Genomic DNA, 24,983 nt, shown 5'->3' on the forward strand with positions numbered 1-24,983 from the left:
ATGTAACATAATTCATAAAAACCTCTCCTTCGAATGTGTACCATGTTAGCACGGACTCTCTGAAAGACATTGGAAAGGGCAGTTATGAACGTGTGTTTAGGTAATGAGATGAAAGGGCACCGTTATGAACATGTGTTTAGGTAATGAGATGAAAGGGCACCGTTATGAACATGTGTTTAGGTAATGAGATGAAAGGGCACCGTTATGAACATGTGTTTAGGTTATGAGATGAAAGGGCACCGTTATGAACATGTGTTTAGGTAATGAGATGAAAGGGCACCGTTATGAACATGTGTTTAGGTAATGAGATGAAAGGGCACCGTTATGAACATGTGTTTAGGTTATGAGATGAAAGGGCACCGTTATGAACATGTGTTTAGGTAATGAGATGAAAGGGCACCGTTATGAACATGTGTTTAGGTAATGAGATGAAAGGGCACCGTTATGAACATGTGTTTAGGTTATTAGATGAAAGGGCACAGTTATGAACCTGTGTTTAGGTTATTAGATGAAAGATTTAAAACACATTGCTTACTCTAATTTTGTTAAATACAGCTTTTTCAAAGAAAGTGTAATGGATTAATGCTCGCTTCTATTAAGTTAACAGAAGTACTACAAATAAAACTGTTGTAAAGCCTTTTTCATGGAGTAAAGAAAACGATAATGCCTCCTCTCATTAAGAACACATTAACTGGATTCACAATCCTCCCTTGAAAGTGCTCTCCATTCCAACGGCTCTGCTTCCAGCTGAGCAGTCAATTCCTGCATTGCTCAGATTGCACCTTCATGTGGTGAAGAGACCCGCAGCTTGTGTCTCTGTGTCTCTGTCCTGCAATGACAGAGTCGCGGCGGCCTGTGCCACACAATCACAGAGCTATCGCACGCACAGCTGCTTTGAGAATTGAGAGTCCCTTCACTTTTCCAGCAAGCATGTAAAGCTTTCTTGAAAAGGCTTGCAGGAGTTCCCTAAGCTAACGGCTTGGAACCGCTTACACATAAGTTTGTGTTTGACATTGTAGAAAAATAAACTTGGGCGAAGGATAGACGTGTCGGTTGGTACTTCAGTTCAACACAGACACACAATATGCTTACAGCAGTGCTCCTTGATTTTCTTGGTATTTGTGTACTGGTCATAAGGTACTATTTATTCCAAAATGTGACTGTGACAGAAATACAATGAGTTCTGGTGATAAATCTTCCTCCCGACCTGTGAGGGCGCTAAAGAACGGGAGGAGAAGTATCTGGAATGGCTGGCCTGACAGTTCGTTTCCGGGACCGGAAAGTGGGTCAGCCTGGAAGGAAGCGAGACTCTGTTGTAAGACCGTATTGATCTGACAGGTAAACAAGGGGCAGCTGCAAGTAATAAGGCAGCTGCAACCGTTTACCTAGATATCATGCGGGATTACATATAGGGGCCAGGGTAACGCTGTTCTTTTCCTTCGTTTGGGTTAAACAGGAGGAGAGAAGGACTGAGAGGGGAGCTCTCAGAAATATAAAAGAAGGAATAAGTGTTACGTGTTGTGTGTTATTTCTGTCTGTCTATAATTGTCTGTCTTTTGTCGCACTACTAGACAGTTAAAGCACACCTCCGGAGCTGTCGCCACAAAAGCACTATCCGGAGCACCACTGCACAGAGCACCTGCACGACTGAGTTCACCCAGGACTGGTGACCGTGCATTTGTTTTTCTGTTCAGGACTGTGTGGGATTATTCACGCTCCCCGTGCTTTACACATTGTTGTGTACTGCCGGGGATTTATTATTTGACGGTCGCCAGACCTGGAAACAGCACAATAAACACTTGTTCACCGAATTATCGTTGTCTGTCTGTCACTCCTGCATCGCATCACCGCTACACCTGTTCCCCTTACCATCCACTTTGCCACACGTGGTGTCAGAAACGGGATCATGGACCGCAACGCGCTGGCGGAGCTGCTACAGGCACTGGAGAGCAGACGGGACGCAGAGGAGAGAAGGAGGGAGGAGCGCTATACAGCGCTCATTGAACGGGTAGGACTGGCCGTGGCTGCAGTAGCGACCCCGACGACAATACCGGTGATGTCGCCCCCGAAGGCACGGGCGATGAAGATGTCGGCGGAGGATGACCCGGAGGCGTACTTGGTGGCATTCGAGCGGCTGGCTACCGCGGCGGCTTGGCCGCGGGAGTTCTGGGCCAGCCAGCTGGGACCCTGCCTGATTGGGGAGGCTCAGGCAGCTTACCAGGCTATGAGCGACCAGCACGCCACCGAGTATGACCTAGTCAAGCAGGCTATCCTCCGCCGGCTCAATATTACTACCGAGACCCACCGGGCGCGGTTTCGGGAGTACCGGAGAGCCCCGGAGACACGCCCCAGGGTGGTTGCGGAGAGGTTGTGCGACCACATGGTGCATTGGCTGACCCCCGGGAAGAAGACCGCCCAGCAGATGGGGGAAGCCATTGTGGTAGAACAGTTCTGCCATGTGGTCGGCGCCGAGACCCAGGCGTGGATACGGCGCCACAACCCCGACACCCTGGAGGAGGCGGTCAAATTGGCCGAAGATTTTGAGGACTCCCTGACCTCTGCCCGGATTGGGATCCTGTCCGCCCTTGCCCTTCGAAGCAGCCGCGCTCTCTCTCCCTCTCCTCCAACGTCATCACCACCACCCCCCTCGTTCCCGGGACCCAGACCTCCCAGAGCACCGACCCCATTGGGCCCCCTTGCCTCCCCCCCATGGAGACCAAGGTTGGCCCCCAGCTGGGGTAGAGGTGCTGCCCCTGCCCCGTTGCCATACCAGCAGCGGGACAGATTTCTAACCCATGCCCCCTCTGTCCCTCCTATCTGTTTTAGGTGCCACCAGCCGGGACATCTGGCCAGGTCATGCCCCGCTGCCATGGAGTGTGACGTGGCCACGTGCAATTGGGCACCTGAGACTGGTAAGCGGGGGGAAAATGGTCGGGAGGGGCCTTGTCTGATTAATGTGGTGTTAGGGAATGTGAAAACCCACGCGTTAGTGGACACAGGGTGTGAGCAAACCTTGATTAAGACAGCTCTCCTGGGCGGTGTGTCGTGGCGGCCACGAGGTCAGGTGGCCATCTCCTGTATCCATGGAGACACGGCGGCATACCCCACATTAAAAGTATATTTATCGGTAGGACCGATAAAACGTCACCTTGTAGTCGGGGTGGCGGAAAGTTTGCCACACCCAGTTATTCTGGGCCGAGACTGGCCAAAATTCAAAGAATTGATTAAAGAAATGGCAGTCTCAGCCACACACGTAAACGTGGCAGAGAAAAAAAAAAAAAAGGAACGGATTGGTGATGTGTTTCCTTTTCACACTGAAATGTTTTCCCCTCTTTTCCGTCCTAGAAAAACGAATAAGGAGAGACGGACCGCAAAATGGGAGGGAGCGTTGTTGAGACAAGGCTGGGGTCTGGTGGGAGAGTGCTGCAATGGTAACAAACGCCAGTCGAAGGGAGTGGGAACGCAGTGTGACCGAGAGAGCGAGGTTACTGGACCGACTAGAGCAGATGTTATTCCAGCCCCTCTCAATGTACCGGACCCGTGGTACTCAAGCGCGGACCTAGTGTGGGGCCAACAAAACGACCCGTCACTGGTGCACGCTTGGGGACAGGTCCGGTCCATTGAAGGTAAGGATGTTGACGGCGCTGGGGCGCTAGTATATCCACATTTCAGTATCAAGGGGCAATTACTGTATAGGGTAAACCTAGCCGCGGGCACAGGACAGCCTGTAACACAATTATTGGTTCCCCCGTCTTGTCGGCTGGAGGTCATGAGGCTGGCGCATGATATCCCTTTTGCGGGGCACCTCGGAGCCGAGAAGACGAGGGAGCGGATATTGGCTCGATTCTATTGGGTAGGTCTTCATACTGATGTGTCGAAATATGTAGCCACCTGCCCAGACTGCCAGCGAGTAGCGCCGGATCGAGTGCGCCCCGCCCCTTTGGTCCCACTGCCGATTATTTCCACTCCTTTCGAGCGCATTGCAATGGACATAGTCGGCCCTTTGCTACCTTCTGACTATACGCACATTTTAGTAGTGGTGGATTATGCAACGCGATACCCGGAGGCAGTTCCATTGAGGTCCACTAGTGCCGCTGCAATAGCCACCGAGTTAGCACAGATTATGGCCAGAGTAGGGATCCCCAAGGAGATTTTGACCGATCACGGAACTAATTTTTTGTCCAATACGTTACAGCAGGTGTACAAAATATTAAAAATACGTCCCATCAGGACGTCCGTTTATCATCCACAATCGGACGGTCTGGTGGAACGTTTTAATCAGACCTTAAAGTCGATGCTGAGGCGATTTGTAACACAAGAGCAGAAACATTGGGCATCACTTCTCCCCTACCTCCTTTTTGCAGTGAGAGAAGTGCCGCAGAGTTCAACAGGGTTCTCCCCCTTTGAGCTCCTGTACGGCCGGCAGCCTCGCGGCATTCTCGACCTGCTGAGAGAGGGGTGGGAGGAGCACAAAGGCTCGTCCAAAAATGTAGTGAAGTATGTGCTCCTACTCAGAGATCGCCTGGATTTGGTCGGTCGTTTGGCCCAAGACAACCTCAGATCGGCTCAGCACCGACAAGAGCAGCATTATAACAAAAATGCACGGATTCGAACCTTTCGACCAGGGGACAAGGTAATGCTGCTACTTCCCTCATCAGAGTCAAAACTGTGTGCTAAATGGCAGGGGCCGTATGAGGTGATTCGGGCTATAGGGAAAGTAAATTATGAAATTAGACAGCCCGATCGCCGGAATGAACGTGAAATTTACCACATTAATTTGTTGAAGCCCTGGCAGGCAAGAGAGGTCTTATTTATAGCCCCAGGCAATATGGAGGATGATTTAGGTCCCTGTCCAGAGACCCCGAGCACAAGAGCGATTTCAATGGGGGAGCAATTAGTTCCGGATCAGCAAAGAGAGCTGCGTAAGCTTATTGAGGAGTTCAGTGATGTTTTTTCTGATGTGCCCGGCAGGACAAACTTAGTTGAATATGACATTATCTCTCCTCCAGGTGTCACAGTGCGAGAAAGACCGTACCGGATCCCGGAAAGTCGACGAAGCGGCGTTCGCAAAGAGGTACGGGATATGCTCGAGCTTGGAGTAATTGAACCTTCCAGGAGCGAGTGGTGCAGTCCTATTGTAATAGTGGCTAAGAAGGACGGCACCAACCGCTTCTGCATAGATTTCAGAAAGGTGAATGCTATTGCCAAGTTCGATGCGTATCCCATGCCTCGGGTCGACGAACTTTTAGACAGACTGGGAAAAGCGAGGTTTATTTCCACTCTAGACCTGACGAAGGGATACTGGCAAATCCCTCTAACCCGCAGCTCCAGAGAGAAAACCGCATTTTCAACACCAGAGGGGCTGTTCCACTTTAAAACCATGCCGTTTGGGCTACATGGTGCGCCCGCTGCCTTTCAGAGACTGATGGACCAGGTTTTACGCCCACATCATGAATATGCAGCAGCGTATATTGATGACGTGGTGATTTACAGCTCCACCTGGCGAGAGCATTTGGCTAGGGTTGCAGCCGTTCTTCAGTCTCTAAGGGCAGCCCGGCTGACAGCTAACTTGAGGAAATGTGCGTTTGCCAAGACAGAGACTCAATATTTGGGATTTTTAATGGGAAATGGAAGGGTGAGACCTGTGGTCACCAAAATCCAGGCTTTGGTTGATGCAGCGATCCCTAAAACCAAGACTCAGGTGAGGTCACTACTGGGCTTAGCCGGTTATTACCGCCGCTTCATCCCCGAGTACGCCACAGTGGTTAACCCGTTAGTCGACCTCACCAAAAAGAGTGCGCCAAATTTAATTAAATGGTCAGCTGAGTGTCAGGGGGCGTTTGATACGATTAAGCGTAAACTTTGCCAGGCCCCCACTCTTATTACCCCAGATTTCACCAAGAGATTCATCCTCCACACCGACGCCTCGGATGTAGGGTTGGGTGCAGTCTTGTCCCAAAAAGTAGCTGGAGTAGAACACCCGATATTGTACCTGAGCAAAAAAATGTTACCTCGGGAGCGTAACTACTCCGTAGTCGAAAAAGAGTGTTTGGCCATTAAATGGGCTACTCACTCTTTACGATACTACCTGCTGGGACACTCATTTGATCTGGTCACAGACCACGCCCCACTCCAGTGGTTAAGCATAATGAAGGACAGCAATGCCCGGATAACTCGGTGGTATCTGGCATTGCAGCCCTTCATGTACCATATGGTACACCGTGCGGGGAAAGACCACCAAAATGCGGATTATGTTTCCCGGGAGGGGGGAGCAATGGGAAAGGTAGATTTAGCCGAGTGTTCCTTCGGCTCCACTCTGAGCGGTGGGATATGTGACAGAAATACAATGAGTTCTGGTGATAAATCTTCCTCCCGACCTGTGAGGGCGCTAAAGAACGGGAGGAGAAGTATCTGGAAGGGCTGGCCTGACAGTTCGTTTCCGGGACCGGAAAGTGGGTCAGCCTGGAAGGAAGCGAGACTCTGTTGTAAGACCGTATTGATCTGACAGGTAAACAAGGGGCAGCTGCAAGTAATAAGGCAGCTGCAACCGTTTACCTAGATATCATGCGGGATTACATATAGGGGCCAGGGTAACGCTGTTCTTTTCCTTCGTTTGGGTTAAACAGGAGGAGAGAAGGACTGAGAGGGGAGCTCTCAGAAATATAAAAGAAGGAATAAGTGTTACGTGTTGTGTGTTATTTCTGTCTGTCTATAATTGTCTGTCTTTTGTCGCACTACTAGACAGTTAAAGCACACCTCCGGAGCTGTCGCCACAAAAGCACTATCCGGAGCACCACTGCACAGAGCACCTGCACGACTGAGTTCACCCAGGACTGGTGACCGTGCATTTGTTTTTCTGTTCAGGACTGTGTGGGATTATTCACGCTCCCCGTGCTTTACACATTGTTGTGTACTGCCGGGGATTTATTATTTGACGGTCGCCAGACCTGGAAACAGCACAATAAACACTTGTTCACCGAATTATCGTTGTCTGTCTGTCACTCCTGCATCGCATCACCGCTACACCTGTTCCCCTTACCATCCACTTTGCCACAGTGACATGAAAGGAAATGAAGATACAGATGCATCCAGTGGTTGAGCGCACAGAGCAGTAGATAACAAGGACTTCAGGTGCCCTAACAATACATATTTCAGATGACATCAGCTTCTGTTGCAGGACAACATTCTGATCTCACAGGCACAGCTATGAGGACCACTGGCTTAAAGAGTATTCTGTCATCTGTGTCAGTAAATGTCTTTACAGTATACAGTGGTATTAAAAGAATGTTGTATATATTTTGGACATTGTATCAAACTGTGAGCATTTTTGTGAGCATCAAAAGAACAGGTTGTTTGTATCCGAATACAGTGAAGCGCCCTACTACACCAAACCAGAACAGGTCCTGGGAACAGTATTGGTGTTGTTACTTGAATATAAACTGCAATGTTCAGCAAAACTCTCTGCTACAATCTGTTCAGCTTTATTTCCAAGGACACATGAGCACAAATATGAAACAATGATGCTAAAAAAGACATTGTAGGAATATGCACTGCACTTAGGGCAGCAACTGGAAGTTTTGTTTTAAAACCTACAACCAGTTGTTCTCTTTAACCAGGTTACAAAACTCAAACCAACGAATGCGGTAATATTATTCAAGATCTCTTTGGTACGGTCACGTTATTTGTTTCTCATTCTGTAACATTAAGAGCTTTGTCCCAATGTTTTATATCCTTCTTTTTCAAGTGCTGTATGCCTCATAATATAATATATAGTAGACCCTGATATCGGTGTGACACAGACATCTGAAATGGATTTGTATCAGATTTGTATCAGATGGAAATGACATCACAATCCGCTTTCCTGTTTAATTAACCTTATTTAACTTGTAGCGTGCTGGGTAAGAGCCAAGCTGATTTTCACCCACTCAAGGTCAGAGCAGCCAATACAATCTGGTCTCTTGTGGCTGGATGTCAGCTTGCATTGTACACCACCATATGATATTCTATATGTATTTCTATTCCTGTCTCAGCTGACATGAATAGCAATAGTAAAAGTGCACAGTTAGGGCAGGACACAGCCCTGGGAAGCCTCTTACCTTTCTTCGGTTGGGCAGAGTGAAGTACTGTGGGTCGTTGGGGTCGCTGTACAGCAGGTCAGACATGTAGTCCTCAGCTGAGTGCTCCAGGTCTTCATGACTCAAGGTTGTCAGTAAATCCACAGGGAATTCCATTCCTGTTCGACACAAAGCATTTGGGTTATAGTCCCTGCCGTGGCGTTCTCATGAATATTATAAAACATTGACACTGTGTGATTTCAACCAACCAAACAAACAGTAACTCAGTCAATCAACCAACCATCCAACCAACCAATCAATCAATCAATCACAACCAACTAACCCCCCACCCACCCATCCAATCAATCAATCAATCAATCAAAACACTGCCTATTACATGAGTGTGAACATCTTATGAATGATCAAGTTTGTCAGTGAAATACATCCAAAGAGAAGGCTATTATAAATTCCTCTAAACTTTGAAAAAGGCCCAGAGTGATTACATTAACTATTAGTGTGAATCGTGCTCATCCCTTATATTCAGTAATTGTTCCAGATACTTGTTCTCAAAATGAGAGAATTTAAACACGTCTCCCGTTTAACTACAAGCCTCCCTTGGTAATACAGGTCCAGAGGCTTTTAAAGACAACATCCTTCTCGCACATGTGCTGTCTAATGAATGTAAAGCTGCACATTTGTGTGCAGTAAATGACTTTCATTCATTGTTTTATATCTTCTGGACTTGTCTCTTCTATGGTTCTGTGTCTCAGGGCTTATCTGCTCTTCTGAATAAATGCGGAGTGTAAATGCTCCACATTGGCGTAGTGCTCCATATTACCAGTGCTCTCAATGGGGGTTCTTTGGACGTTTCATTTGTATCCACAAAAGTTTAAAGTTAGATCTTTGGATGAAAAATGTGAAATGTCTCATTTTTCCAGCACGATCCCAAGGTCATGCGGTCAAACAGGTGCAAATATTTCAACTCTTTCTCCAATTACAGGAGCGCTAAGAGACACATGTTCTGTACCAGGCTTCTGCAGTGCTGTCTCATTTTTTCCCCTGACCTTCGTGGCTTTAAATGTTTTGTAAAGATATCAAGTTGCCCAAGTCTGGTAAATAGTGTAAATGGTACACATAGAACTGAAGTTAAAGAGAAAATAAAAAGGAAGAAGCTGGATTTCTTATATTTATAACAGCAGTGGCGGCTGGTGAGGTCTGTGGCAGGGGAGGCGGGAGCGCGAGTGGAGAATTAGTGAGTTTGAGTTGTGGCTGAACCCAACTGTACGGCACTCTTATGTGTGTTGGTGTATGTCAGAAGAGCCTACCTGTGTATATAAGGGTGTCACAGAGCAGCTCACAGGTTGATGGTGTTAGTGTGGAAAAGGCTCCCTAGGTGGGGGTTAGCTGAAGACGCATTATTCTCCCTCCCTTTCTCTGATCACAGGGCGTCACACAGCAGGGCAGGCTGGGTGGATGGCTGTTTGAGGTCTACTCTGTCTTTTTCAATCCCTCCTTTTCTCTCTCTCTCTCTATGTCTCTGGTCTCCCTGTCTACTGTTTCACTGCTAGTAATCTACTGTAATAAACAAAATAATAATGCAATATAATCTACTGTAGTAATAAAAAATGCATGTTTGCTTGTTTGTTTTAAATAGTTTTTTTGAGAATTATAGTTAATTAAATATAATTAAATATATTATTACATGAGCTACACTATAGCTAGTGCTTCCTTGTTCTGCATTTATAACCATCAATGTAATTAGAAGAAAAAAAAGAGAATCCCCCCAGCTATAAATGTATTTTAACTATAATGTAGATCACATACAAATGTCCAGAAATAAGCATACATAAGAACATAAGAACATAAGAAAGTTTACAAACGAGAGGAGGCCATTCAGACCATCTTGCTCGTTTGGTTGTTAGTAGCTTATTGATCCCAGAATCTCATCAAGCAGCTTCTTGAAGGATCCCAGGGTGTCAGCTTCAACAACATTACTGGGGAGTTGGTTCCAGACCCTCACAATTCTCTGTGTAAAAAAGTGCCTCCTATTTTCTGTTCTGAATGCCCCTTTATCTAATCTCCATTTGTGACCCCTGGTCCTTGTTTCTTTTTTCAAGTCAAAGAAGTCCCCCGGGTTGACATTGTCTATACCTTTTAGGATTTTGAATGTTTGAATCAGATCGCCGCGTAGTCTTCTTTGTTCAAGACTGAATAGATTCAATTCTTTTAGCCTGTCTGCATACGACATGCCTTTTAAACCCGGGATAATTCTGGTTGCTCTTCTTTGCACTCTTTCTAGAGCAGCAATATCCTTTTTATCATCTCAGTAGAATTGTAATAATTTCATAATAAATAATAACAATAATAAACATATCAATTAAGCACAAATGTTACGACAACATTGAAAACTAACTGACTTACACAAACAAAAGTTGGCTTTATTAAGAATTTAATAGAAAAAATGACAATTTTAAATTTATAATAGTTAAGATGTTGATTTAAAAAAAATAATAATAAGGAGCGCATCTCCTACCTCCCTAATTACTAAGGCTTCCTCTAAATATATTAATATTTCCTAATTGGTGTAACTGCAATAATTAAAATTGTCAAGTTCAAAATTCCAATTGCATCTAGCTCACTCTGTCTGTATCTCTCGCACTCTCTCTCGTGCTCTCTCACTGTTCCGCGCTCTCTCGCACTCTCTCACTCTTTCACTGTTCCGTGCTCTCTCGCTCTCTCTCACACTCTCACTGTTCCACGCTCTCTCGCACTCTCTCACTCTTTCACTGTTCCGCGCTCTCTCGCTCTCTCACTCTCTCTCACTGTTCTCAATCCTCGCTCTCTCTCACTGTTCCGCGCTCTCTCGCACTCTCTCACACTCTCTCACTGTTCCGCGCTCTCTCACTCTCTCTCACTGTTCTCAATCCTCGCGCTCTCTCACTGTTCTGTGCTCTCTCACTCTCTCTCACTGTTCTCAATCCTCGCGCTCTCTCGCTCTCTCTCACGCTCTCTCACTGTTCCGCGCTCTCTCGCTCTCTCTCACGCTCTCTCACTGTTCTCAATCCTCGCTCTCTCGCACATGTGCAATACAGGGTCGGTGGCGCTGTCTCCCTGTACTAAAAAAATTACTGCGCTTAATCCAATAAGAGAACACTTTCAAGCACCACCTGTCTTATGAAATTTCAATGGGAAGAAACCGAGATAGGCAAAGCCCATGGAAGAAGCGCCACCATTAGAATTGCAACTGCAGAGGGCGATATATTGCAATCTCTATTTTTGTACTGTTAACACGCACATACACACTGAGACTTATACTTGTATTATTAATTGTACTATACGTTTTGTGGTCAATTATATATATATATATAATATTTAAAAATGGGGAGGCACTGCCTCCCTAGCCTCCCCTGACAAACCTCCTCTGTATAACACACACTGAGACTCCAAGAAAAGTATTAGCGAATCATGAACCAGATTGGTTCTGCCAGTGGATCGTGACATATCCAAACAGCACAGGGGGATTCAGTCTGACACACCTGAAGCGTTACTGAATGTATCCCCTATACATCTCCCCCTGGCAACACATGCTATTCAAATGACCTTACGTGAACCCTTGCTTTCTCCAACAAACGTACACACATAAAAATGCCCCCCCCCCCCCATGAAATATTGAGCCTGATTCCGTGCAAGTTACGCTGTGTGTGAATGAATCTAATGAAGTGCGTGCATGAAATGGCGTGAGTCCTAATGAGCAGACTTGCAGGCGTTATCCTACGGTCTCGTGGACAGAAGACACTGCAGACATTGTTCTGCCAGAATAACATCAGCAGCGAGAGATTTAGAATGGTAACAGAAGTAATAATGATACATCTGCAATGCTTTCTTGTTGTAATAGGAACCTTGGACAGGTTTGTCAAAAAAGTTTTTTTCATTGCAGTTTAGTCAAGTTAGCAGCAATTTTGTGGCAATAGTTAGAGCTAATTAGACTGGATAAATGTAAGCACTGCAACTAGAGTCCTGTGAAGCCCACCCTGTAATGCAAGTCTATCACTTTCATTGTCACAGTTTTCTTGCTCTAGACATGGTGCAAATCAACTAGAAAAAAGTACTTAGTAAAATCTTCCAGAGCTTGACACAAGCCTTGTTTCTTACGGAGTTGTCCTCTTGATCAACATCAAGGAGTACAGAGAATGGTCTGCAATGGATTTTAAGCAGTGATGCACACTTGCATGCAGTGTGTTCTCCAGTTTAATATCTCATTGACTGACGCTTTGGTTTCTTATACAATCTGCCAGTCTGGGGTGTTAGGCAACACTTTCTGTTCCCCAAATGTGAAAACACATCTTGGACAGCTTTCAGCTGCTTATACGTAATTTCTGAACAACTGGTTGTCTTGCTCAGAAGATGCTAGAGAGTTTTTCTGTCTGTCAAAAGAATGCAAAACTCAAATCAATTAGTTAGTTAAAAAACATTTTAAGTCAATTAGTCAATTAGCCTTTCTCTTCAGAAGCTAATGTTTGAATTGCTTGTTCAATCAATGAAGCTTTCAAAACTTTTGTAATGCTCTTGTAATGATTCACGGGTTTATATGAGAACTACTCCCTAGCAGTAGTTAGCGCTCACCGAGCAATTCCTCTGGATAAACAGACCCCCGTCTCACCCCCGGCTCACCCCCACCTCCCTACAGAACCACCGTCCTGTCTCCCTCTTACCCTTCCTCTCTAAAACCCTTGAGCGGGCAGTACACCGCCAGCTCTCTGCTTTCCTGTCTAACCGCTGTATGTTGACCTGGGTAAGGGCTTTGCTAAGAAATAAATAATAATAATAATAATAATAATAATAATAATAATAATAATAATAATAATAATAATAATAATAATAATAATAATATGCAAGCATTATTATTATGCTTCATTGTACTGTAGAGTTATAAAATAATCTTGAAAAGAAATTCAAAGCCAACCGATTGAGAGAAGGGAGGAAATGAGTCACACAATAGTACTGTAGCCTCTTTACAATTGGTATGCCTTTTGTTTTAAAACATGCAAACTTAGTGAACTTCTTGAACTAATATAATCAAGTATAACAAGTATACAATACGTCTGGTTAAAATCATTCCTGTATAATGAGTGCCTTTAGGGTAGGGAAGGACTCCACCTTATTAAACCAATCAGACCTTTCTGTTAAATAAATCACACCACAGTGGTCTTGCATTTCTCTCAAGCACCTCCCCCTTCCACCCCAGCTCTCTTGACATTACAGTTTCAGTGGGGAGCTGTTTTTGCTAAGCCAGAACAGTACATGCAGTATAGGTTGTTTCTGTGAGAATGCAATTCCATATGAATTAATTATTAGCAATTTTTTTCAGATGGTAATAACGCAACCAATAAGGTTATCAAACCCTAAATAAACAACTCATTTAACTTCGTAGTAGTCTGAAGTTGTTTTTTAGTCATTTCAGACACACTAATGACGATTTATAGTAAATAGGGTTAAGAATCTAGTTTTTTTTTTTTAAATAATGTGCCCAGGGTTACTCTTGACCACCAAAATAAAACTGCTGTATTTAAGATATTCTCTCTGGCTGAGTGCAGTCTTAGTTAAGAAATGCTGACCGGTCACTCAGCTCCCTGCTGTTCTTCCAGCAGTAATCCGAGAGCCAGCACTGGGGAGGAGGCCAGGGAAGGGCATGCCAATGTTTTCATTTGGATCAAAATAACATTTCATTTTTCTTTTTTATGTGAAATTCTTAATCAGAACTAACGCACTCTTAGAACCAGATTGCATTGTAGTGTCTATTCCCATAATGCACTCTTAGAACCAGGATTGCATTGCAGTGTCGATAGCTATAATGAACTCTTAGAACCAGGATTGCATTGCAGTGTCTATAACTATAATGGCGCTATGAGCTATGTTATTTACTATAACTCAGTTTCAACTCAAAAGGGAAACATGGTCCTTAAAGGGGTACTAACCAAGGCATTAAAAACACCACCTTAAACCCCTCATTAGCATAACAACCTTCCCACAATTCAGTTTCAATTTCCAAACATTATTACCGCTGTAAAATTGCAGCCCAGAAACTGCCAACTCGAACTCACAGTGCTTTGGCAGAAAACTCTGTTCTTCTTTGAAACCGAGAATATGGATGCTATAATATTTCTGAATAAAAACAGAGAATAACCCCATATATTCCCTTATTCTGGTACCAAAAGGTATTTCGGTAGTTAGTTTTACTCATTACACCGTGTAACAATTTTTTTTTTTTTTTTGGTTCCTGGGTAGTAAGTGTTATTTCCTAATTGCTTATGCCTCAAAAGTATAGAAAATGGCTATTATTCCCCACAAACTTTGCTTTTGTGACCAGGACAGTGATATTTTGAAATTTACCTATTTCCAATGAGAAAACGGGCGAATTTGTCTTTTCGTTCACATAAAGTCATAAAAAACAACATATGAATCCAAATTAACATGTATTATACTAAAGTAATACAAAAATGACTACAAAAGATTTAGAAGCGAGTAGTTTTTCGAGATTTACGATTATACTGTAAATCACTTTCACGAATCAGCCCCCAAATGTAGTCTCCCATCATGTTCTCGTTATACTGTCCTTGGTAGCGGCGTTCAAAGTCCAGTATATCCTGGTGAAAGCGCTCGCCTTGCTCCTCCGAGTACGCTCCCATGTTCTCCTTGAATTTATCAAGATGAGCATCAAGGATATGGACTTTGAGGGACATCCTACAGCCCATTGTGCCGTACTTCACCAGAGTCTCAACCAGCTCCACATAGTTTTCGGCCTTGTGATTGCCCAGGAAGCCCCGAACCACTGCGACAAAGCTGTTCCAAGCTGCTTTCTCCTTACTAGTGAGCTTCTTGGGGAATTCATTGCACTCCAGGATCTTCTTTATCTGTGGTCCGACGAAGACACCGGCTTTGACCTTTGCCTCAGACAGCTTGGGGAAGAAGTCTTGAAGGTACTTGAAGGCTGCCGACTCCTTATCTAGAGCTCTGACAAATTGTTTCATAAGGCCCAATTTGATGTGCAGTGGTGGCATCAGCACCTTCCGGGGGTCCCAGCCGTACTCATCATACTTCAAGGCGTCCAGCAAGGTCTTGATGCTGTTGTAATCCTCTTTGAGGTGCACCGAGTGAGCCAGGGGAAGAGACGGGTACTTGTTACCATTATGGAGCAGCACGGCTTTGAGGCTCCTGGATGAGCTGTCAATGAAGGACAGTATAACGAGAACATGATGGGAGACTACATTTGGGGGCTGATTCGTGAAAGTGATTTACAGTATAATCGTAAATCTCGAAAAACTACTCACTTCTAAATCTTTTGTAGTCATTTTTGTATTACTTTATGTGAACGAAAAGACACAAATTCGCCCGTTTTCTCATTGGAAATAGGTAAATTTCAAAATATCACTCCTGGTCACAAAAGCAAAGTTTGTGGGGAATAATAGCCATTTTCTAGCAATTAGGAAATAACACTTACTACCCAGGAACAAAAATTGTGTTACATAGCGTTATAGAAAGGCCTTGGATTCAAAACTGCTGATTACCGGGCAAGTCTCGCTTCGTCTGCCAAAACCTATTTTTTCATGCCCAGCACCGCTCTTACTTCAGGCAAGTAAGGACGAGGTCAGAAAATGAGTTATTTCCTTTAGTATCGATTCACTGTATACTAAAGTTATTAAATACAGTCTGTACTATATTCTCTTATTTCAAACTTAACAGTTCCTTTGTTTTTTATTGCAGCAAAATCTTCATATAAACTAAACATTTACATTCTTTAGTTTAATTGCTATTGTAATGTTTAAATGACTTTGTTTAGTTGGAGGCAGAAACTGAACTAATTCTTAAATTGATTTTTATATTAGGTTTCTTACTTATTTAAATACTTTTGTTTTTTCTTACTTATGGCTATTAACTCTGTTCCATTGAGTTTGTCATTCTGCTCTCGCTGGATCAGAATGTTTTGAGGCTCTGAGTCTAATTTAAAAAGATGCTTTTGCCTGATAAGGGAGGCTTGGAACTTTCAGCAGGTCGACCTGACCTTTTGATACCAGAAGCTCTCTCTTTTTCAGACCTTACACAGACTTATTCAAAAGGATACAAAATACAGGATCCTACAACATTACTATTAGCAATGTATTTCATTCTATAGCATCCAATCCATATCTAATAAGTCAGCTTTTTCCCAGCAAGATTCAAATTCTCCTCCTGGCTCAGCTCGAAGTGGCTCTGCGAACACCACATCAGGCCTTACACAGATCTGCTAAGAATATTTTCTACTGGTTTTATATTCTTTAAAACACATTGCAGTCATTACAATATTTGATGCAGTTTCACAAATGTTCAATTTGTATCCCAAAGATCGTCCTGCTTCCAGTAGCGGTGACAGTCTATAGATAGACAGTCTATAGATAGATAGCTGTGGAAAGGTAGAGTTGCGGAGGGAATAGCGAATGAGGAGTCTTCAAAACAATTCAAAACAATTAAACAAAAATACAAAGTAATGCTTCACCCAAGCTAAGCTCCTTTATATGTAGTCAAGCCAAATCTGCAATCAATGAAACAATTTGGCCTGACCACACTCTGCACATGTTTCTCCAGCTTCCCTCCACTCTCACATGGTGGGTTTAATATACAATCCCTAATTTAAATCACAGATATTCAGAATAAACACCACATCCAGGTTTACAGGTACAGGGCGTCTGGCCTGACACAATAGCTTACCAAACATATATGGAAAAAGTATATCTTAATGAACACGCGATAACATGTGCTACAAAGTAAAAAAAGAAATAATCCAGAAATAATAATCACAAAGCAGATGGTAAAGGAAGCTGTACTCGGGGCCTCCATTTAGCGGTTATGGTCAGGGCCGGATTAAGCCATCACTGGGCCCTAGGCAAGCTCACACTTAACTGATGTGCTTAACTGATACCATTCTAATCTCCCTGCCCTGTTATCCTCACATATTCAGTAACTCTGTGACTCCACTAGTGTTGGAACTACAATCAATAATCAATAAGCTATTCTCATATACTCAGTAATTCCGTGACTCCACTAGTGTTGGAAATACAGGCATTGCTGAATCCAGGCGATGACGAGTCCAGACGGTGACGACTCCAGGCCGAGTCCAGACAGTGACAACTCCAGGCCGAGTCCAGACGGTGACGAGTCCAGACAGTGACGAGTCCAGGCCGAGTCCAGACAGTGACGACTCCAGGCCGAGTCCAGGCCGAGTCCAGACGGTGACGAGTCCAGACAGTGACGACTCCAGGCCGAGTCCAGACAGTGACGACTCCAGGCCGAGTCCAGACGGTGACGAGTCCAGACAGTGACGAGTCCAGGCCGAGTCCAGACAGTGACGACTCCAGGCCGAGTCCAGGCCGAGTCCAGACGGTGACGAGTCCAGACAGTGACGACTCCAGGCCGAGTCCAGACAGTGATGACTCCAGGCCGAGTCCAGGCCGAGTCCAGACGGTGACGAGTCCAGACAGTGACGAGTCCAGACGGTGACGAGTCCAGGCAGTGACGACTCCAAGCAGTGACGACTCCAGGCCGAGTCCAGACAGTGACGACTACAGGCCGAGTCCAGGCCGAGTCCAGACGGTGACGAGTCCAGATGGTGACAAGTCCAGACGGTGAAGAGTCGAGGCAGTGACGAGTCCAGGCTTATGTTCGGCAGGTGAAAAGGAAGAATGGAGGTTCCCTATTGATCTTCAGTAAGAGGCGACAGTAAAATTGGGCATTTCAAAAAGTATGACATTGATAAAAAAAAAAAAAATTTTAGGGATAAAACTGAAACAAAAATAAAATAAATTGTACACCTAGAAATACATGTACACAGGGAGGTGTGTGAATTCAAAGGAGATGTATTTCCCACAATGCTGTTGTTCGTGCTGATACTGAGCAGCCCTATGTCTCCTGTGACTGTACAACAACCGTCACACTGAATCTGTCAGCCAGTCCATTACTGTGCAGCAAGGCGGAAGCAGCAGGCTCTGGTTGGTCAGGGCATGCTGGGTAGAACCAGCCTGGAGCAAAACAGAACAGAAACAGACAGCTGTGTGGAGAGGGTACTGAAATCCAGAGATGGAGAGAGATAAGACTGAATGCTGTATCTGCAGTATATATTCCGGCCTAGTACTCTTAAGTCTTTCCTACTTTGCAGTCAGGAATGCAACATAAAACACTGGACTGGCTGCAAAGCCCTGGTCTCGTGTATATTCTGTGTCCCTCTGTCTCTCCAAAACTGAAAAATAGCATTACAGCAGATCCCTCTTACTCTACATATATTATATATTATATTTATTGCATTTATATAGCGCTTTTTATACAAAAGTATCGCAAAGCACTGTACAGTACATAGCAGAAAAAAACAACACATTTGTATAGCATGTTACACATACAACTGCCACAGTCAGAGCATTTAAATAACAGTATAGACATAATAATACAAAAGCAGCAATTTTAAAGTAACATTAAAATCCACTAAGATAAGAAAGCCATTTTATAAAAGTGCGTTTTTAGTCTTGACTTGAAAACTGTAGCGGTCCCAGCTTCCCTGACAAACGAAGACAGAGCATTCCATAATTTAGGAGCTCTACAAGAAAAAGCCCTACCTCCCAGGGTGCTTTTGTTGACCCTAGGAATAACCAGCAGCCCCGCATCCTGTGATCTCAGAGTGCGGTTTGGAAGATACGGGGTCAGTAACTCCTGCAAATAACTAGGTGCTAATCCATTCAGGGCTTTGTAAGTTAACAGCAAAATCTTAAAATCAATTCTATACTGCACAGGGAGCCAGTGTAAAGAGGCCAAAACAAGGTAATATGTTCACTTTTCTTGGTTCTGGCACCGGTATTCTGAACAAGTTGCAAGTGGGATACCACACGTTTTGGGACACCAGAAAAAAAAGTGCATTACAATAATGAATTCTAGATGAAACAAAGGCATGCATTAGTCATTGTCCACCTCAGCGTTTTCACTATCCCTGGAGCAGCAAGCCAAACAAGCACTCCACAGTTAGTGTACAAAAGAATACTGTATGGCACACCAAATGGAACCAAGGTTAGTACTGGGGTTGTTCAATCTTCTTAAATGGCCACAGTGGCTTTTAATTGGATTCTATGATTTTTAGGCAGTTATGATGCATAGTTTGCACTGCAGTTTTGCAGCTGCCTGACTTTAAATTAGAAAGTCTATCCCTCACTCAGGCTGATTGTAAGTACTGTAATACTCAAAGCAAGGGGACACTGTTAAAGATGTCATTGGAATGTTCCTTGCTGATTTGCCATGGTGGTGTTGACTGCCAGAGCTCTGTCCAGAGTTAGTATTAATGGAGAAGCACACCATGCTTTAATAATAAACACAGCATTCAAAACCATTACCTCTTTGTAAATTCAACTGGTCAAAAATCAAATGATGTTTTTGCTGTTATTTTCTTTTTTAAACTCCATATGTCGCTCTTTCATAGCGCTCACATTACAGTTGATGAAAACAATGGAAATCTCCTTTAAGATTTGCCTGTGAAAATTGCTTCAGCTTTTTTTTTTTTTTTAAAGCCACACCAAGAAATGTATAGGCATTTTCTATTTAAACAGGCCACCGCACGTCAATGCATGCATTATTCAAGAATAATTAGAAAAGTTAAATTCAGATTCCTGTATCGTCCAGATTTATTTAATCCCCTCTGGCAGTATTTTACACCTTATTTTATAAAGACAAAACAGGTCGAACCAGATTTTGCATTATTCCTTTGGTAACTGCCTCAGGTCCATACATTAGGAATTTGTATTTGCCACTACAAAGTTTAAGACATGATGAACAAATATATTCATTGCTGCTGTAGTGTTTGCAGGTGAGACAATAACAGCGAGACAATACAGCAAACATTCAGTAAAGTAAAATCTGTCCAAAGAACCAAAACAGCATAACACAAAGTACCTCTTACAAACACAGCTGATTTCAACAAACTCAATTAACACTGAACTCAGATCGGAACTAGTGCAAAGCGTTCTCCGTGAAGCCTGTCAATAACCTGTAGTGTACCAGTACAGAAATATCCATTTCGTAGTATGTATTTCTCTGCGCTGCATTGAAACCATCTGCTTACGGTATGTCTGCTCTGCACAGGAATGGCAGTCCGAATGCATGCTGCTAAAGGGGGCGCATGTGCTCACAAGGGAAGGGTTACACTTACTCCAGCTCTTCTTGCATGAGGTTAAGCTGTGGTACTGGACACCTCTTAAAACAAGAGAACGCTTCACGCTGTCTAGAGCAGAAGAAATCCCATCCGGGAAGCCTCCCACCCCCACCCCCGTTTCTATATACTACACAGTGAGGGCCATTCTCCACTCATAGGGCAGGCCCGCCAGGTATCCCACTAGCTTCCTGCTCGTTGTGTGCTGCTACCATTCAAAGGGTTTTGTTCCTTTCTTAATATTTGCCCTTGCACTTGTTGCTCAAGGCTCTTCATGTTGGGCATTTTACACTTCGTATTTTCAGTGTAATCCCTTATAAAAGTTTACCATAGGAAAAGCATAGCAAAGTGTAATGAAGCACAGTTCATGGTAAAGCATAGGCAAGCACTGTAAAGAATAGGGAGGGATGGTAAAACGTATTAATAAAAACAGCAAACCAGGGTAAACTACGGTAAATGCATAGGACTGTATCACCATAGTAAAAGTATGGTAAAACTAGTGCAGTGCAAAAATACTGCGGTAAACTTTTCTAAGGGATACCACTGAACGATGATGTGATGTCTTCAATTGTATTTCACTCTACAGCATATTATGATATATTTTTTGTTAGTGATTTCAAATTATTCTACATTTCGCATTATACATTTTAAATATCAAGTACATTACTATTTGTTTTTCCAACAGTTTTCTTAAGGCTCTAAAGATTTCAACGTTTAAACGGTGAACACAAATACAAATCATTTCACCAGTATAGTATTTTACTGAACTTCATAGATACTGCTTTATGGGAATCTTGTTTTGATTTTCACATTTTGTATTGTTAACCACTGTATCTGAAGCTGTGTTTTTTAAGCTATGTAGTTTTCACATCAGTTTCCACACTACCCTGCCCTGTTCTCCTCTCGACCTTCCCCCTGCCCAGTCTTCACTTGTTTTGACACCAGTGTACAAGAATGCCAAGATGAGGCCACTGATAATGTGACTACCAGCTCCTCTCTGAAAGCACAGGTTAGGCAGAGACATAACACTGTGCTTCCCTTCTTCTGATTGATAAAGTATTACTGTACATATTTTCAAAGTCATTCTCCAGCCTCCTGTTTGTTACCCTTCCTCACCATGTTTACTCCTGTAAATGACTCTGAATACTATGGAGCTTTGGGTGTACTTGGCGCAAGGTCTTGTTTTTATGGGCATGGCAGTTTTAAATGCTGCTGCTGCAGCAATAGCACAAGCACTTCCTGTAGTGCAGGATTCACTGAGTGACAAGCTGTTTTTATTTGTTTCAATTTGTGTGGCTTTGCTGCTGATGGAGTTGAAGGACAATGGTACAGTCCATATAGTAGTTTGGCACGTTGCTATTAGGCTCCATGTAGGATGGTTTTGGACTGATGATGACTGGGGACTGTGCTGAGATCCCCAAACTCCTTTCACTTGTGACCTGAACCAAATTGAAACCAAGATCCTCAGAAGTGAACAACATAAAAGGCAAGTACGTTAGCCCACTGTGCCTACAGCCCCCGTACTTATATATTTCAGTATTCAAACTCTGTAAAGGACTCAGAGGTGTCAAAATTACCGCCCTCCCAAACTGCCGCTTTAAGAGGACATGTTTTTTCATGTGCATTTAGTAAGCATCACGCCAAGCTGCATTAAACTAGCCACCTTTGTGCTGTCAAATATGGCTGCAAGCGCAGGCACACCCCCGTCAATATGGATTACTACTGAGGAGGAAATGGCTACTGGAACCATCTGAACATCTGTCTCTCTCATCTGCTTCGGAGCAATCAACTAATTAGGAAGCAATTTTGCAGGAATTATTACTTTCAAGATTTTAGTCAAACTATATTTCCTTATCTGATTTGTACAACTGAAGTGCCAGAATGCGGAAAGTAGATGCAATCCATGCATGTAGTCATGTGATCCACCAGATCAAATACCCACATATTTGTGTGCAACTATTCAGCAACAATTATCGGAGAGCAAAATTATTTCAGTGACTTCACAGCTGTTTCCACTCAAACAACGTGCCATGGGCTAAGGCTGTAATATCCGTTCACTATATTTTTGGTATTTCCGTGTAAAAATATAATAGAAAAACTATGCAATAAGATTAGAAATGTGCACATGTGTAAACAATAAGAGATACAGAAATAGAAACAGATGCACACTTTCAGCTGGGATATCAGTTCAACAGCTACTTTTTCAGTTTATAAGCTTCCATTAGTTTAAAAATAGCCTGCAATACATTCAAATACATTCTGAAATATGAAGATTTTAATGATCAAGCCATCCCACATGTGGTGGAGAATGGTGTGTGTTTACTACAAATGCAGAACTTGTCAAATATTTTGAAAGCTGCGATGACATTCAATGTGGCACCAATTTAAAAAACAGTTATTGGGTTAAGATAACGTACCAATGTCTCATCTAGGCAAGCTGCTTGTTTGGGGTACCACTGATTCTCCAGCCCTAGTCCTTTTGCATTGCTAGAAAATGGTTACATCTGCAGTCCCGCTCTATCAGTTAAATGACTTGTATTAAAATTTCTTATGATAGCAAGATATAGTATGAAGATATGTGGGGCCGACTGCACCAGCGTGGATTAACCTCAAACCCAGATTAAATCAAGGATTATATTTCAAACAAACTTTAAACCAGGTTTTCAATTTAATTCTGTTTAAAATCAACACAAGGTTAAACATTGCTTAATCCAAGACTAAAACATATTCCCAGATTCAAGTTTTTGTTTAATTCGGGTTGGTGCAACCAACCCTGAGTGGTTTAACTGCTGTGTGCATACAGCTGTAAAAACAAGAGAAGCTTGACATGTACACAGACTGATTCATTTTCATAGTACTGAATGTATGATCATTATGATAATGAGTTCACTGAGTTCCGCAACCCAAAACTGGACATGTACTTTCAAGACTCTGCAGCACCAATAGCTTCAAATCACTTACAGTTACTGAGCATCTTTAAATAACAACCCTCGATGTATTAAAACCTGATGAAGCAGTAAAATACATTATTCCTCTCAACTGCATTGCTTTATGTACACAGGAATAGGAAGGCTGTAGCCATACATAGTTTCTGTGACAGTGTATGCACTAACGGGTCTCTCGGGGAAAGTACGGTAGAACATTCTCTCTCTGTAGGTCTAATACTTTATAAATGAGTTTTAACATTACGTAGGCCTAGTTAAAACGTATTAACATACAGTAAACGTATACCTAGGTGTAGTTTTCTATTCATATTATTTCTCAATACTTTTCCAAACACGCAGTAACATTTTACAAATCACCATGAAAGCACTAAAGTTTAAAGAGTTTGTGTATTACTAAACTTCTAAAATAATATATGTCGATTATATGAGCAAACAAAAGGCATACTGTATATCGATGTTCAATGTTTTCATATATAGTATACATTTGACAGTACAGTATACTATATTGCTCTCCAACCACAGTTACTGTAACAAACAATACTAGAGACAGATAGTTTTTACTATTAATATTTACTTGAAATAAGACTGTCACGTACTAATAAACAATAACGCCATTCATCTAATGGAAGCTTATTTTGCATAGCAGATTCACAGCATTTCCATAGCCTGCCTCTATTTAAATTCGCTTATTTTGCATAGCAGATTCACAGCATTTCCATAGCCTGCCTCTATTTAAATTCGTTCTTATTTTCAGATGCACGTGCTAGTAAAAGTCATCAAAACGCTGCCACCTGGATTCAGTTCACATTTAAATGACTACACATTCACGTGACCAATAAAATAGACACCTTTTTTGGAAACTGTAAATCGTCGCAAATTCCATATACTAATTGTTACAATTTAATGTACATTATTGTACACCGGCACCTAGAAAAGAACCTTGCATTTCACATGATGTTAACTGTATCATCAGTAAACCCAAATATGCTCAAAATGAGCGCGTGTAATCAAAACCAGCGGCTGTTTGTACCTCGTTGTATCCTCATTAACTAACAGTCTCTCTCACGTGCGTTCTCTTGATACCCCTTGCACGCCTGGTACCCACCAATCCCCTACTAATCCCATATTATCATGGTGTTCACGCTTTCTCTATACTCACTGGGCCGTGCTACCAGTACTATGTTCACAATCGTTTGCTGATAAGAAAGAACACTGGGATTTCCCAATCCTTCTGCAATCTTGAAAAATACAAACCTCGTTCTGCAGCAGCAAATACTAAATTATACGCACCCTTGGCGTGTCCTGTTCCTCTTCTCGTTTAGTTTCTTCCTGGTGATTTTAATATTTATTTCGGACTCCGTGCACCACTACCTTGCTGTACTCCGCTGTTAATATAATAGTACCCAGTTGTGACGCATACGCACTGTGCATCGCTCCGTGTTTAAGCAGCACTGCTGTCTCGGAATATGCACAATCATGTTATACAATAGCGTTCCACTCAGGCAGCATGCTACAACAGCACGTAATATATATATATATATATATATATATATATATATATATATATAGGCAGTATAGGCAAATGCATCGCGAGGGTTTATCTCCTGTTTTTAACCGGAAAAAAGGTAAATCAAATAACGAAGGCCATATCCTGTTCAGATTTTATATATATATATATATATATATATATATATATATATATATATATATATATATATATAATGTGCATGGGCAAAACTTAGAAATTAAAAAAAAAATGTTACTTAATTT

At 42.9% G+C, this 24,983-nt stretch overlaps 1 protein-coding gene across 2 annotated transcripts in view; it reads right to left on the minus strand.

The window, feature by feature from the left end:
• Positions 1 to 24,693, minus strand: part of LOC117403741 (soluble lamin-associated protein of 75 kDa) — a 36,590-nt gene extending 11,897 nt beyond the window's left edge. Inside the window, exons 1-2 of one of the 2 annotated variants that reach the window (XM_034006109.3) lie at positions 24,504 to 24,693; positions 8,097 to 8,233 (exon numbers count right to left, since the gene is read on the minus strand). In XM_034006109.3, coding sequence (XP_033862000.2) covers positions 8,097 to 8,231 — 135 coding nt within the window. In that variant the 5' untranslated portion in view covers positions 8,232 to 8,233; positions 24,504 to 24,693. The remainder of the gene's footprint in view (positions 1 to 8,096; positions 8,234 to 24,503) is intronic. The other variant, XM_034006110.3, reaches the window with a different exon arrangement.
• Between the last annotated feature and the right edge of the window lie 290 nt (positions 24,694 to 24,983).

The sequence above is a fragment of the Acipenser ruthenus genome, chromosome 2, assembly GCF_902713425.1.
Source record: "Acipenser ruthenus chromosome 2, fAciRut3.2 maternal haplotype, whole genome shotgun sequence".
NCBI lineage: Eukaryota > Metazoa > Chordata > Actinopteri > Acipenseriformes > Acipenseridae > Acipenser > Acipenser ruthenus.